This window comes from Marmota monax, unplaced genomic scaffold (assembly GCF_021218885.2).
Source record: "Marmota monax isolate L192 unplaced genomic scaffold, Marmota_monax_Labrador192_F-V1.1 WCK01_AAM20220418_F8-fsc00008, whole genome shotgun sequence".
Lineage (NCBI taxonomy): Eukaryota > Metazoa > Chordata > Mammalia > Rodentia > Sciuridae > Marmota > Marmota monax.
The window spans coordinates 25,995,024-26,010,431 of NW_026694432.1; the positions used below are offsets into that span (position 1 = coordinate 25,995,024).

The following is a 15,408-nucleotide window of genomic DNA, read 5'->3' on the forward strand; positions in this document are numbered from 1 at the left end:
TATCTCCCAGCCAAGGGCATGCACTAGCTTTGGGAGTAAACAGCTCTCTGACCCCAGCAGGTGGCAGGGGGCAGTGTCTGCTGCCAGGAGGAGCCACCATCTGAGTCCTCACTGAAAGACTGGGCCCCACATCACAGTTCCTGGTGCATCTTTTCCATGTATTTGTAAAATAATTTCAAACATTAAGTGGTTGAAAGGGAACTCAATCTGCCTCCTACTCCTGGCTCAGCCAAATGGCCACATGAACCAAGAATTGCTTCAGTTATTTATGCATTTATTCTCCTCTTTGTTCCAAAAGCATTTGAAGAGAATTAATTAAAAGCATTGCATACTGTTGTGCCGGGCAGCTGTGTTGACTGGTTGGGAGACCTCAGGACTAAGCCGCTTGCCTGAGCCCGTGCTCAGCCAGCGAACAGGAGCCTGCATGGCCCACTTCAGCTGGGCGCTGGGGTCAGTCAGTTCTCCAGCCCGGGATCTCCACCCCTTCTCCTCTGCAATTCCATCACTTTTCTTAGTATCTCCAGGGTGCAGGGAAGCCTGGCAACCTGCTGAAAATGTCACGAACAAGGGCACACTGGATAAAGAACCTAGAAACCTGAGTTTAAATCCAGACTCTGCTAGTTTCTGTCTGAGCACCCTCGGGCAAGTCACTTCACCTCTCTGAGCCTCAGGGTGATTAGTATAATAGGGATACTGGTGCCTTTGGGTCTCATTCTGGGATTTAACACCTGCCACTTACTGAACACTTCCTTTGGGCCAGGCAAAGTGCTGAGAGCTTTGCCGAATTTCTCTTATTTAATATACCAACAGCCCTAATGTCACAAAAGAAGCAGTGTCTCAGGAAAAGGATCTAGGAGTTCCCAGAGAGAAGGAGGAACAGGTTCAGGACCTGCAGGGTCCTTGGCTTACAGCGATGGCAAAGAATTTCAGCACATGCCAGCCAGGGGCAGAAAGCAGTTTGTTTGAGGAAAGTGGGTGCACATTCAAGGGAGACTGTGGGTCATCTCAAGAGAGAGACGCCTTGGGGGTAAAGCAAGGGAGACACATTCAAGGGAGAGTGTGAGCATCACAAGAGTGAGAGGTGCAGTTCTGGGGTCCCCAGCTCTTCTTTAGAGGGAACTTGGCGAGGGGCAGTGTGGGAAGGTGTGTGGGAATGACACCAGTCTGGTGGTCTCAAGACGGTTTCTGGTGGCCTGGTCAGTCTCAGGATCCCAGGCTGACGTGGTCTTCATCATCTGACCAGTCAGTAGTGCCGGGAAATCCTCTAAATTACAGCTTCCCCAAGACGCCCTCTTTGCTTAATCTGTTTATTGGAGGTTTATTGAACACAGTGCCCAGGTGGATTTACAGATTTCTTAGAAATTTGTGAGTAGCAGGTCTGGAAGAGAGACTGGCCTAGGAACGATAAAGGGGAAAGTATGCGTGCGTGACTCCTGAATCCAAATATAATTTCCTTGTCTTTCCTTTAAGTCTTTTTTCTCCCTCTTTTCAATCTTTCTCTCCAGCCTCACTAAGAGGCAGCTGTTGATGTTCCCATTGGCCTATGAGGAGGTCGAAGGTCTGTGTCTCTGTGTTCCCTTCTATTGCAAGCACCTGGCCTGGGTCTAGACAGGGATAAAGTACAGTAATTGACATTCTTCGTGGTCCTAGGTCACGGCAAAGCTGGCCTGTGGGGGCAGGTGTGACTACAGGGTGCTTGGCGACCAGCATGCCATCAGTCAGGTCTCCCCCTCTCCCTCCACCACCAGTTTCTCCAGGTGGACTTTTTCAAGGCTGCAGTACCCAGTGCCTCCGAGCTCCAGAATATAACAGCTCTGTTCTCGGGACAGAACGTGGGGTTCCCTGGGTTCCTGCTTTCATTCAACCTAGAGGCTGAGCAGCCCCTGGGGTCCTGGAGGGGACACAGACACCCTTGACCTTAGCGGTCACCACCTGCTAGAATGCATTTGATTGCACCCTGAATGCGGGGCTCTCCTGGCCTCACTCCCGGGGCCTGGCCTCCCTGCTCCACCATTAGCCCTCAGGACACAGTGGCCAGGGGAGCTGCCTCACCAGCCTCCCTCAGATTGGCCACCAAGTGTCCTCCTAAATAAATCCACTTAACTTCCAGGGCTCAGAGGAGCCTCCGGGAACCTCCTTGCCCAACACCTTCAGGGCACAGCAAGGAAAAGGAGCCAGGAGAGAATATGCCCAAACGGCAGAGGCAACTGGTGTCTGTAGGGAGTTTGATGAGATCGTGATGGAGACCCGGGGATGCCCAAGTCCTTGCCCTTTGCCCACCAGGTCCCCAGGAGAAATGAGCACGCAGGTCCCAGCTCCATGCGTGCCAGGGCATCCACCACTTTAACAGAGGCACCTGCCACCTGCGACCCCAGGAAAACTGTGCTGGATCGCATGGCAGGCGTAGCCCCCAGGAGCCCCAGGTCTTGGACAGGGACCTGTAGCCTGCTGGCCAGACACAGAAGAAGGCAGGCAAAAGGGAGACACAGAGACAGACCACCCGCCATTGGGATGAATATACAGCCAGATTCCTGCCATTTTTTTTTTTTTTTTTTTGGCAAGGGTGGGCTATATCACCAGCCCTAAATACAGGGTCAGGGATAGAGAAGGGGGCCCCGCCTGTCCTGAGGGGCTTGACTAGCTCAGGAGAGGAAGCAGACCCTGCCATCTGACTTCCTGTTACACAGTGACCTGCCCTCCAGCACATGTCCTCCGAGAGCATTCTTACACTTGATCACCAGACCGTTCGCCCTCTTGCCTTAGGGGCAGTAGTGGGAGGCCTGGGAAAAAGGTGGGCAGGGACGCTGGGCTGGAAGGAAGGAAGGCTGAGGACTCCACTGTCCCTGCAGCCCAGAGCCAGCGAACCCTTTATGCAAACGCCCCCAGGGCCTCGTTATTCAAGGACTTTTCCCCCCAAGCCTGTCTTAAGACCCTATCTAGCCATTGGTAGACCCACTTCCCACTCCTAACTGTAAAGTGCATGCAGAATAAGTGGAGTAGGTGGAAAGTTTGCTAACAGTGACCCAGAAGGCTACAGTTCTCGATGCCACAGGTCTCAGGATCACGGACTCAGGTCAGCAAACCCTTCCTTCAAAACCTGGCTCCACCACAACCTACTCCCCGGCCCCTGCAGAGTCCGTAAGCTCTTTGACCCTCCCTATTCACGCAGCCGACAAAAGGACATGTACTTCACAAGGAGAAATGAAATAGCTCATATGAAGCACCCAGCACAGAGCCTGCGCACAGTGATGCTCAGAGATTGGCTGAGCTCACAGGCTGGTTAGCAGGCCTGAGCCTTAGAACGAGGTGAAGGGCACCTAGTGCTCTGTCTAATCCTAATGAGGTGCTCCAGGAGGCCCTGACCATTATCTCAGGGTCAGTACAATGGGCCTTGCTTTATTCCTTCATCCCACGAATATCAGTCCAGACTGTCACACGGACTCAGGGCTCTTGGGGACAGTTGAGATCATTGGGTTCAAACTTCTGCGCTATTCAGGATCCCTCTGACATTGCACAGCAGAGATGTCCACTAGCCTCTGTTTGATTGCTTCTAGTGACCGGAATCATCCTACCTGGCTAGGGGCAGTAGGTTAGGAATTTAGGAACTGCAGTTCAATAGGAGTCCATTACTTGTAGATCAGGGGACGTCAGGCACTGCCCAGAGTGTGCGATCCAGCCGCTGGTGTTGCTTAAGTGTGCCGTGAGAGGAGAGAGGTTGACCAGCATGTCCCCAGTCTGGCTCTGGGCTTTTCTAAAACATGATCTTAACCATGATGTCTCTATTATGCAAACTCCCAAGAGACAATGCTGAGAGCCAAATGCTGCACAGATCCACCTGTCACCGTCACGGTCATACAGATGGAGTGGCTGCCTGTGCTCACTGCCCCAGTTCTGGGGAAACTGATTCTCTATCAGAGTTGTGGTGTCCAGCACCCCTGGAGGGGATGGTCTCCAGGAGCAGATCTCTCCCTGGCCACCTGGAGCCCCTGTGGCCATCCCTTCCAGCCTCATGGACAGGCCCCTCCCAGTGACCACTCCTCCCTCCCCTCCAGAGCCTCCCCCTCACTCAGAACTTCGTGCAAACAAGTCCCATACACGAGAGTCTCAGTCAATAGTAATAATCCCGTGAGGATCCAGACCCTCTGCAGCAAGGAGCATTCCTCTGTGGGAGGAGCAAACACCCCGGCCTGCATGTGCAAACGCACACACACACACACACAGCCCCGTTAATTTACGTATTAATTAATCATCTCAGTTCACAGCATTGTGTAATGGAGATTGAGGTTTTTTCCTCCTGTATCTAAGATTTCCGTGCTCCTCAGGCCCGTGCACCAGTACTGTCTAACTGCTGTCTTTGGGGGACCAGCCTGGCCTGTTTTGCAGAGCGGAAGATGAAAAGCTTCCTGCCTGCAAGTCAGGGTGCCTCCCGTGCTTTGGGCTTTTATGACAGAGTCTGAGTTTGGGGGACCCCTGTTGCAGCAGCCTTGCCTTACCCTCGCAGGGCAAAATGGAAGAGGTGGGAATCAAAGATGAGAAATGAAGACTGACTCCTTCCCTTAATTCACCCCAGATCCTGGTAGGATGTCCACACTGGCTCTGCTAAGCATTTCCCCAGTGTGAACCTGCTCCCCGGGGGTCTGGGGCTGGAGACAATGGAACCCCTGTTCCTTTGTCGCTCCTTCCTTGCTGGTCGGTCCTGTGTCTCTGCAGCGGATTTCCTTTGCCGTAGGTGCAGTCTGCATCCCTTCCCTCAAGGTCTGTTTCTTGGACCCGCAGTCGGGAGATAATTTCCTCCTTCGTTTCGCCCTTATCGCTGGCTGCACACACGCACCCCTGCCAGGAGGGGAAAATCCGTCCCTTTTTGCTTCTTGAACTTGAGATGCTTTGGTGTTTGCAGCCAGGAGAATCTCATTATTGACAACGTGATGAGCATGTGGAACGGGTGCCTGGCTTTAAGGAAGGCCACCGCAGGGAAAGGGTCAGACAGCAGACCGAGGGGTGTCCCTGGCAGAGCACCCCCCACCACGCCAAAGGGTTCTCCATGGGGGCTCTTTAAAGAGCCGGCTCCTCTTGATGCATTTGAAGAATTTACAAAAACTCAATTTACATAGTTTCCCAGGCCAAAGCTATCACATGAAGTTTGCTACTAGGAAGAAGCTGTCCCTTCTCAGCCCTGGACGGTTTTTGAAAAACTGAAATCATTTCCAATTTGCTGGGGGGTGGCAAGTGCAAGAGGCCAACCCCAGAGTCGGAGATTTTTAGTAAATATACTGAGTTGTGTGACCATCACTGCAACCTGAGTTTAGTACCTTCCCATCACCCCGGAAAGACACCCCGTGCTTCGACTTGGGATGTAATGGATCTCTTTGATTCCTGAGTGAAAGAGTCAAACTAAGAGGCAAAAGCAAAAGTAAGTTTTGAAAAGAAATGTGTCTCGCTGCACGTGCCAATGACAAACTCCTGTGAGTGGAGGGGTGGGCGCAGCTGGCAGGAGCTTCTCTTAACTGCTGGAGGTTTGACGCCTCCTTAATGCTGAAGTTATAACAGGATGAAGGGCTTCCAGCTGCAGCAGTAACTGCAGGATATTAATAAGATCCAGAGAACTGGTTTAAAAATGGAAATTATGGGCACAAAAGCCATTTGTGTATTACTTCTAAACTTGATGATCCCCGCCCTCTTTTACATAAAAATCTGAATATGTATAAAAGGGTCTATGCTAGAAGATGGTAACAGCAGGAAGAAAAAAATCCAAATGTGTTTCAAACTCTGTGTTCCTGAGCCAGCAAAGGTGGTTGGATCTTCTGTCCAGGGGAGTGCAGGGGGTGTTTGTTTGGTACCCGGATTGAACCCAGGAGCACTTACTGAGCCACATCCACATCCTTTTTGTACTTTATTTGGAGACAGGGTCTCACTGAGTTGCTTAGCGCCTTGCCATTGCTGAGGCTGACTTTGAACTCGCAATCCTCCCGACTCGGCCTCCAGAGCCGCTTGTATTATAGGTGTATTCCACTGTGCCCGGCTTCATTAGTTACTGTTAAATGTTAAATTCCAGTTTCTTCTGTTGGTCTTGAAAAGTGAGGATCATTCTGTACTCAATCCATGACAGGATCCAGAGATCATCTCTGCCCCAGTGGAAGAGGTCTGATGGGCACTGAAAGTGGCACCTGAGCAAGGGTTTTCTGTATTTTGCCTAGAAGACTGGAAGGTTCTGGTAGTGTAAGTTTTGGAATCAAACAGTGGGATCTGGATTTTTTTTTTTTCTTCCCATCAGCTACAAGCTGTCTGTGTTTTTTGCTTGGTTGGTTTGGGATTTGGTGTTCTGTTGTTTGTTTGTTTTTATTTTCTTTTTTGGTGCTGGAGATTGAACCCAGGGCATCGTGCTAGACAAGAGCCCTACTGGGGAGCTGCACCCCAGGTTTCCCCTCTGCGCTTCCATCCTGGGAGGCTCTTGGCCTCCCTCCACCGGTCCTACCTGGTGTGATTCTTGCCCACGCCCCTTAGCTAACACCTGGGCATTACTGAGAGCCTGCTGCACAGCTTCTCCCCAGGTTTGCAGCCACGCAGAGAGCATAATCCTCTTTAAAACCCAGCGCATCTGAGCAGGGAACAGTGGTCTGAGGATGGAAGGGAAGGGGTCCAGTTGGCAGCTGTCAGTCCAGCTTCAGATGTGGGAAAATGTGCTTTCAGGTCTCCGCCGGCCCAGGCATGGTTTGCCTGCACTCTGGGCTGGTTTATGAGGTTCAGCACTTGTCTCTGCTTAAGGTCTCAGACAAAGTAACTTTTTTTTGCTTTTCCCAGCAGCTTTGAGTTGATCAGAGGAGTTGTTCAGGCACCTGCTATGGCGGATGCTGGCCACTAGGGGGCGCAGCCCTCCCTCTGCAGAGCTATGGCAAGGGCCCCTCTCCAGCTTCCAGATAGATTCCACAGGAACAGCAGGCACCCCACCCTGCGCCTGGTCCCCAAAGAGAGCTGCTAGCCCAGAGGGTCCACACTGTTTAGCCCTCTGGCAGCAACAGTAACTCGATTGTGATCACTGTGTGAGTGGTTTCTGCATCAGCAGAGAGAATGGCCCAGGGACCTTATAGCTCTCTTGTGTGTTCTGGGTTGCAGCCCCAGCTGTATTCTCTCTGGCTGTGTGACCTTGGGCAAGTCGCATCCCCTCTCTGAGCCTATTTCCTCATCTGCCAAGGGAAGTGGTTGGAATGAAATCTCCTTGATCTGTAAGGGTCCCTTCAGCAACAGTGTCGCCAGCAACTCAGCACTGAAGACCCCTTGCGGGGAGGGGCGCCAGGACCACCCTGCAGGTCAGCCCAGACCTGAATGAATGAAGGAGGGACTAGACTCAGTCCAGCAGACCGAAGTTTGAAACCTTCTGCCACATCATCACCTGCCTGGAAGCAGAGGAGCGAGATGGAGTCTGTGTCATAGAATCCTTTCACATCAGAGCAGGGGGGAGCTGAGAGGGCTTGGTGCTCCGGGGTTCTGCATTAGTCACATTTTCGTCACTGTGACCAAAATACATGACGAGAATAACTTAAAGGAGGAAGGGTTTATTTCGGCGCACTGTTTGCGAGGTTTCCGTCCGAGGTCGGCCAGCTCCGTTGCCCCGGGCCCGGGGTGAAGGTCAAACATCATAGGGGAAGGGCCAGCAGAGGGACCTGTCACCTCAGGGCAGCAGAGAGAGGGAGGGAGAGGCCAGGGACACTCCCAGTGACCCAGTCCTTCCACACCCCACCTGCTGCGGTTCCACGCCCCCCCCCCCAGTCATCCACTCGGCTGTGAACAGATTAATCCACTGATGAGGTCCCAGCCCTTAGGACCCCGTCACTCCCAAGAGCCCCACCTCTGGCTCTGGCTGCACTGGGGACCAGGCCTTCCACACGTGGCACCCGAGGGTCCGTCCAGAGCCAAGCCATAACAGGTTCCCAAAGTCTTGTTAGCCTGGAACCGTCCACTCAGATAAACTGGAATGGAAGCCCAGACAGAAAACAGAACCGTCTGGCCAGAGCCAGGGCCCGGAGAGACAAAGCCTCCTGTCCTGTGTCACTGAGCAAGAGGGCGGCAGAGCTGGCCAAAGCTGCCCCACCAGGCACAGTCACCCCGGGAGGTGCAGCAACTCAGACTCGTAAGGGTGGGGAGCCGCGGTGCAGGAGCCACTGACGGCCCCTGTGTGCCCAGGGCGCTGGCTTCCCGTACCATGACTCAATCCTCCAAAGACCCGCAAGCCCAGTATCATACCGTGGTTCTCGTTTAGGCTCAGAGAAGTTAAGTGACTTGGCTCCCGTTGCAGAGCTCAGAAGTGCCTATGCTGGGACTGGAACGGACGTCGCGGTCCCTGCACTGGCTTTCCTGAGGACAGAGTTCAGTCCTCCTTCACTCATTCAGGTCTTCACTGCGCACCACGCAGGGGCCTGGTGTGTTCCCTGGCCCTCACACGTGGCTGTGATAAGGCAGCCGGAGCCTCTGCCCTCATGGGACCTCACTGTTAGAGGAGGGGACAGAAGGTGAACAAATGATGTGTGACAAGAAGAAAAAGGACACAGAGACCCACCTCAAGTGGCCCTGGCTAAAATATCCCTGGTCAGCCGGCCAGGACACCCCACCGCCTCTCCACTGCCCTCTTCCTGCCAGGACCTTCCTGCCAGGAAAGGAAGGGGACACTGTCCCCCCCACCTTCCAACTTGCAGGCCATCCGGGTCCACAGCAGGCGTGAGCTTTGTGGGTGCTGGAAAGAGACCCAGGTTCCGACTCGGGCCACGACACTTGCTGACCACATGCCTTGTGTTTTCCTTAACTCTAAAATAGTGACAATGGGGCTTTGCAGGAATAGATCAGGGACATGAGGGCTCCACCCAGGCCCTGGAACCCAGTAAGGAGAGACCCCATAATGTGCCTGTGTGTGCACGTGTGTGTGTGCATGTGTGTGCGCATGGTGTGACATGTGTCTCCTTCAGTGCGGTTGGGGTATCCCTCCCAGGAACCACTGTGGCCAGGGACACTGATGGCCTTTTTCTGGGGTCTCTCGCCAGATTGCCAAGGGATCATCGAGGACGTCATCCTGCTGGGTGCCCCCGTGGAAGGAGACCCCAAGCACTGGGAGCCTTTCCGGAAGGTGGTGTCCGGGAGGATCGTCAATGGCTACAGCAGGTCTGTGCACCCTCTCTCCGGCAGGGAGGTGACACCTCTTCCCAAGCACCTAGGGTCCCAGGCCTCGTGCTGGGGACGTGCATTTGACACTGCTGTCCCAGTGCAGGCCCCGGCCCTGTTGGCAGCAAGGCCCAGGCCGGGTGCTCTGATCCGCTAAGCGTCCATCCTTACAGGGTGGATGGCAACGGGGGAAGATCCGGAAGAGCAGAGGATGTCCCTGGGTTGGGCCTGAGGCCACTTGCCTGCTGACAGGAGCGCAGCAAGGGCCCAGCATTGGAGCTGGGAGGGGCCACAGGAGAGTGGACATGACACTGACGGTTTAAATAGAGATGGGTCCCACAGATGGAGGGCTGTGGACGAGACCGAGGGGCTCTGGGTTCATCATTGTTGAAGGAACGAGCGAGGGGTCTGGATTGAGTCTGCAGAACGCCGTTTCAGGGCAGGGCGACAGGACGGGAAGCTGATGGCCCGCAGGTGGCCCATGGCCAGAGAGTGACAGACCCTCTGACAAGAGACAGGGCCAGCCTCAAAGGAGAGCAGCCCCGGCCTGGGGCTGGGGGAGGGGAGCTCAGGGCTTTCCGTCAAGGCTGGGACCCACCACCACCCAGACCTCGTGGGAGAACAGGCCAGAGGACCTTTACAGACTCCAAAACATTACGGATTCTAAAACACAACAGGACCCTCAGGACTGGGGGGCCACTCAGCTGAAGTGCAGAATGCTGACCAGGTCACCCAAGGAAGGTGACATTCTGAGCTCCAAATACAGGGCCGTGTGGAGTTCAAGAAACAGTGGGACAGGTGATTACTTGTAGGGGACGAGAAAGGAAGGAAAACATGACTTCAGAGCTTGCATGGGAGCTGACTGACTCCATTCCAATTGAAACAGCTTTACAAATTAGTAAGGAGAGCCAGGCGTGGTAGTGCACACCCGTAACCCCAGCTGCTCGGGAGGCTGAGGCAGGATTCCAAGTTCAAGGCCAGCCTCAGCAACTTAGCAAGACCCTGTCTCAAAATGTTTAAAAATCAAAAAGACTGAAGAATGGAGCTCAGTGGTAAAACATCCCTGGGTTCAAGCCCCTGTACTTTAAAAAAAACAAAAAATCGCCAAAGGATACCGTCATACAAACTCATAGAACAACTACAAATAGCCAGTAAACTTTTAAAAGATACCCAACTTCCTCATCATTCATTAAATAAATACAGGCTATAAACGGGCTATCACAGCTTCACTTATAATTAAAAAGTTTAAAGAACCTAAATGAGCACAATGGTTAAGAGGGTAACACAAGAGTGACGTTCTTAGGGTGTCAGACGCGGCTGGGTTAAAGGCTTGGCTCTGCCGCTCACTTTGGGGTGGCGTCCCTGAGTCTCAGTATCCCCACCTGCAAAGCTGCACAAATAGGGCCTCCCGCACAGGGGTCCTGGGGAGATTATGAAGGAACAGGCTGCACGTAGTAGGTGCCCCATAAATGGCAGCAGTGGTTTGTGGTATCTGTTAGTGGGCGTCTTCACGTGGTGAGGTTTTTGATTCTTGATTTTTGTTATTTTTTCACAACAGCCAAGGGAAAGCATTAAAATTGCAAGTGTGCGGTGTGGAGGCACCGCGGTCTTATTAAACCATCTGTTCTGTTGAGAACTGGAGGCTAAAAAGCCTGGTTTTCAATTATGTTAGAGACCCTCGGCCGCGTCTCTGTAGAGAGAGGGAGGGGAGCCGGGGCCCACCGACCAGGCCCAGGGCTGGAGCTCCGTGGTCCAATTAAGCATCCACTAGGAGTTTCCGCTCTCAGCCCCCTCCGTCTTCCGTGGCTGTGAACTTAAACTTGAGGGCGGGGAGGGAGGGCAGGTCAGCACCAGCTGCCTGCGTTTATCAATGTGTGACTTGCATTGGTAACCCTTGGCCAATCCTTTCACTTTTGGGGCTTCTCTTGACCCCCTGGGCTGGGTCATACTGTTCCCTGTCCCCCCGAGTTAGGGAACCTTGGGAGGGAGAGGTGACTTGCCCAGGGTCCACCAGGCAGAGCCCGGGTGCTAGAGGGCTGAGTTCTGGTGGCCATGGTGACTTCCCTTAGCCCAGAGGTCAGAGGCCACCCAGCGTCTCTGCTCCAGCTGACGTGTGGAGGGGTGGCAGGAGGACAGGAAGGCCCCACTATGGTGGGAGAGCCTGGAGAGTGAGCCAGGCGCCCCTTCAGCCGGTCCCCACAGTGGCTGATCCTAGCTGGGCCACCCCCTGCCCCCGGGAGTCCTGTGACTGAGGGACAGTCCTGACCTCAGGGAGCTCTCTGCCTGTAAGAGGGGAAAGACAAGGAAGCACATAGGAGGACGTGTGAGGACCGTCCCAAAAGGAGCAAGTCCCAGCACAGGAGGGCTGAAGGGTAGACAGTACCAGATGAGGGCTCAGGGCACTCCCGGAAGGTGTACAGAGGAGCCCGTCAGAGGCCGGAAGCACAGGCCCAGCTGAAGAGGAGCCACACACCCACAAGGCCCAGACCGGGAGGTGATAATCATCCCCAAGACTTCTTGAGCATCCGTGTGTCCCTGCACCACCTCATTTAAATTCCCACCGACTCTGGGAGCTTAGATCCACCGAGGCTCAGAGAGGGCAAGCACCTTCCCCCAAGGTCACACGGCTCATAATGGACAAGGCCGGCCCTGGAGAAGGGTCTTGAGTGCCAGTGAGGGACCCGTGGCTCGCTCAGGACTCCAAAGAGGACATAGGACCTTTAACACGTTCCTGTTCCGTCCCTAAATGTGCATAAGGAAGGGCAGTTAACAGTTCTCAGTAAAGTGTTGTCACAATCACAACAAAAATAACGTAGAAGCAACGCTTTTCTTTGCTCCTGGGTAACTATAGCAACAACGTCTGTGGGCCATCCCCAAATCCAGTGTTTGATGCATCTGAGTCTCATAATTCCTCACTAAGATGACTTGGATCATCTCCTTCTCCCCTCGCCGTCCATTCTGGGTGCCTCTGGGACCCTCGGCCGTAAGGTAGACACTGGGACTTGGAAGCGATGCTCTCTGGAGAGTTATGGAATTTTCTAGAAGCGAAAGCTCATAGGCAGAGGGGAGCCATGGTCAGTTCCTGAGAGAAGAGGGGTGCTTTAGGAAGGCCACGGGGTCCCAGAGGGGAGAGCCAGGGGCGGGGGCGGGGGGGCGAGGAGACCTTGCATTGGTCCCTGGGGGCAGGGGAGGCCCTGCCTGTCCTCCGGCTGGGAGGAGAGTGGACATTGAAGACGGGGCGGAGTAGGGACCATCAGGGCAGGGGCAGGCCAGCTACAGGTGGGGACGCCTGAGATTGGATTCTGCTTGAGGGACCGAGCAGATGATAGCCGGGAAGGAGTGGGGGGCCGAGGAGCCCTCCACCCCAGCAGGGGTCTTTAGAGGGCCCTGGACACTGGACTCCAGTCCTTCTGGGGCCTTCCCCACTGGCACCTACATGTGCACTCCTGTGGTGGAGACCCCGAGGGGGAGCTGGGAGCCCGGGAGACAGCACACCCAGGCCCCAGGCGGGTGGGGGACTTGCCCTCTCCTGCCTCTCAGCCCCCTCCCGGGCTGCAGTGAGGGAGGCTGGTCTTTCAAGCTTCCAAAAATAATGGACCAGGTGATCAGGGAGCTGGTGCCCGTGGAAGAAACCAGACGTGCACGGTCAGGCCTGCCCCCCAGGTACTACGTGGCTCGGCTGGCCCAGCGCCCCGGGACAGAGCTCAGGGGTTCCAGGAAGGCCATATCATGGGACCCTCAGACCCGTCCTCCGTGGACAGTGCTTGTGGCACTAAAGAGCTGGGCAGCAGGGTCCCAGGAGGCTTTCTGTGGATGGGGTAGGGGTGTCTGGCTGGGGAGGGGGAGGAAGTGGGGTTCACAGCAGCCATGAAGGGACGAGTGTTCCCGGGCATTGACCCCCTGGGCAACCACCAGGCCTCTGCCAGGAGACTGAGGGCCAGGAGAACCTGAGTGGGCCAGGCCTGTCCTCGAAAGGCAGAGCTGGTCCCCTGACTCCATAGCCCCCTCCCCCTTGACCCCTCAGGGAGCCCTGGGCCAGCCACCTCCCCAGCTGGGCACAGTCCCGAGCGGCCTGCTGACTGTGGGGAACGGGGTCAGTTCCCTCTTTATTCCCGCAGCCCTGGGTCAGCCGGCAGGGCTGGGGAGCTCATGGTGGAGCTGAGGCCCGGGTCCAGCTCCAACAAGAATTAATGAGGTGCTCGTCAACAGACATGCGTCTGTGACATGCCAGACACTCTTCTTGCCTCTGGGGACCCAGAAGGGACCCAACCAGACAGCCTTCCTGGAGCCACCGTGGCCTTGTGCAAAGCCCTCAGCTCGGTCCCCCAGACCTCCCAGGAGACAGGCAGGCCCAGCCTGGCGTCTCCCCAGGCTGACGGTGGCCCCGTCTCTGCCCACAGGGGAGACTGGCTGCTCAGCTTCGTGTACCGCACGTCCTCCGTGCAGTTCCGCGTCGCCGGCCTTCAGCCTGTGCAGCTGCAGGACCGCAGGGTGGAGAACGTGGACCTGTCCTCGGTGGTGAGTGTCGCCCGCGTTTGCCTGTGTGTGAGGAGGTGTCTGGCCACCCAGCTCAGCAGCCTCAGCCCTGGAGAAGTGGCCCCAGCCGGCTGTGCGCTGGAGCAGGGAGAGCGACTGACCAGGCTCCTTCCTCCCACAGGGCTCTGTCCCCCGCCTTCCACTCCAGTGCTAATCCTCACTGGACAGGCACTGCTGTCCCCGTTTCATGGATTAGGAAATCAAAGTTTAGAAAAATTCCTGTCTTGCAGGACATGGTGGCACACATCAGTAATCTGTCACTCAGGAGGCCAAGGCAGGAGGATTACAGTTCGAGGCCGAAGTTTGTCACCTGTTCTCAGCAATGTAGTGAGACCGTGTCTCAAGAAAAAGGGCTGGGACGTTGTTCAGTGGTAGAGCACTCGCCTAGTGTGTGTGAGGTCCGGGTTCATCCCCAGCACAGCAAGGGGGAAAGAAAAGAAAAGAAAGAGAAGTTCCTGTCTCGCAAGTTGCAATTACCAGGGCTGGACTTGATCCCCCAGAGCCTGCACTGGCCCCCCACATGACTGCGCACCACCCCCATTCCCAGGTCTTCCCCTCCCCCACCACCCCGTAGCTCTCTAGTCAGGCCTGTCTGCCCCTCCCGGAAACCACCAGGTCAAGCAAAGGACCAGGTAGAGGGCTCCAGCCAGACCAGAAGCAGAGGCAGAACCCAGAGCTGAGCCCTCATCAGGGGACAGCCCGGGTGCCACCGCCAGACCTTCCAACTCCGTCTCTAGGGGGCCATGTGCACCCTGAGGGGTCCTGCTGGCGAGAATTCTTGCAGGGATGGGTGGAAAGAGCCTGTCTGGGCGGCCACGCAAACAACTCGAGTGTCTAGATGATCTTTAAGGCTTGGAGAGCCTTCGTCCACTGAGACCTGCTTATCATAGCGAGTGGGAAGGGGACCTCTGTGAGCCTCGGTCTCCTTATCTATGAAATGGTGGAAACCACCTGTCTTCCTCCCGGGCAGCACATGTAAGCCTCTTGGTGCAGGGCAGGCCCTCATTTCATACTGGTTCCCTCGGCTCAGGCCCTGCCAGCACCTTCTGGCCTTTGCCTGTGGGACTGTCGGCTCCCAGTCTTCTTTCCCTCCTCAGACTGCCTCCCTGGCAGCTCCCCAGCTCTGCCTAATAATAGCTCTTTATCACATTAGGAGCTGCCCAGGGCTCTCCTCCTCCAGGCAATTAGAAGTCATTAGGCTGCCTCTGTGTTTCCCTGGGAGGCTGCTGGGGCAGGTGGGTGGAGGAGGGTCCCCGCTGCAGAGCCCTGCAGACCTGGGTCTCTGCTGACTTCTGTGGACCACCCGGGGCTGAATCTCCAGGGCCCATAAGTGAGGGGGGCCAGGGTTCAGCCAGCAGAAGACTGCCCCTCCCCTGCGTCCCCACCAGGGCAAGACCCTTCATGTCCCATAGGAGATGCCCGCTGGCCTCCAGAAGTTAGCAAAGGGCCTGGCACCACGTGGACACCCGACCCCCACAGCTGGCACGCGCCTGGCACTGCCCGGTGGCCACAGAGGTTTGTCACCTGTTCACATGGTGGTCCCACTGCGCAGGCGAGGCCTCGGGCAGTGCCCTGGGACCCGCCAAGAAGCCTGGGCCACCTATAGTGGCCTTGTGGTGCAGGTGTCCCCATCAGTGTCATCTGAGGAGACCGAGGCCGAGAGGAAAAGGAGTCCAGAGGGGCCCAAGAGGCCGGAAGGAGTGGCTGGGCGGGCAGAAGTGGGTG

General features: G+C 55.6%; 1 protein-coding gene across 4 annotated transcripts in view; it reads left to right on the forward strand.

Moving 5' to 3' along the window:
• Tmco4 (transmembrane and coiled-coil domains 4) overlaps positions 1 to 15,408 on the forward strand; it is a 78,116-nt gene that overhangs the window by 59,065 nt on the left and 3,643 nt on the right. For 3 of the 4 annotated variants that reach the window (XM_046418885.2, XM_046418886.2, XM_046418887.2), the window contains exons 13-14: positions 9,030 to 9,147; positions 13,548 to 13,665. In XM_046418885.2, coding sequence (XP_046274841.1) covers positions 9,030 to 9,147; positions 13,548 to 13,665 — 236 coding nt within the window. The remainder of the gene's footprint in view (positions 1 to 9,029; positions 9,148 to 13,547; positions 13,666 to 15,408) is intronic. The other variant, XM_046418889.2, reaches the window with a different exon arrangement.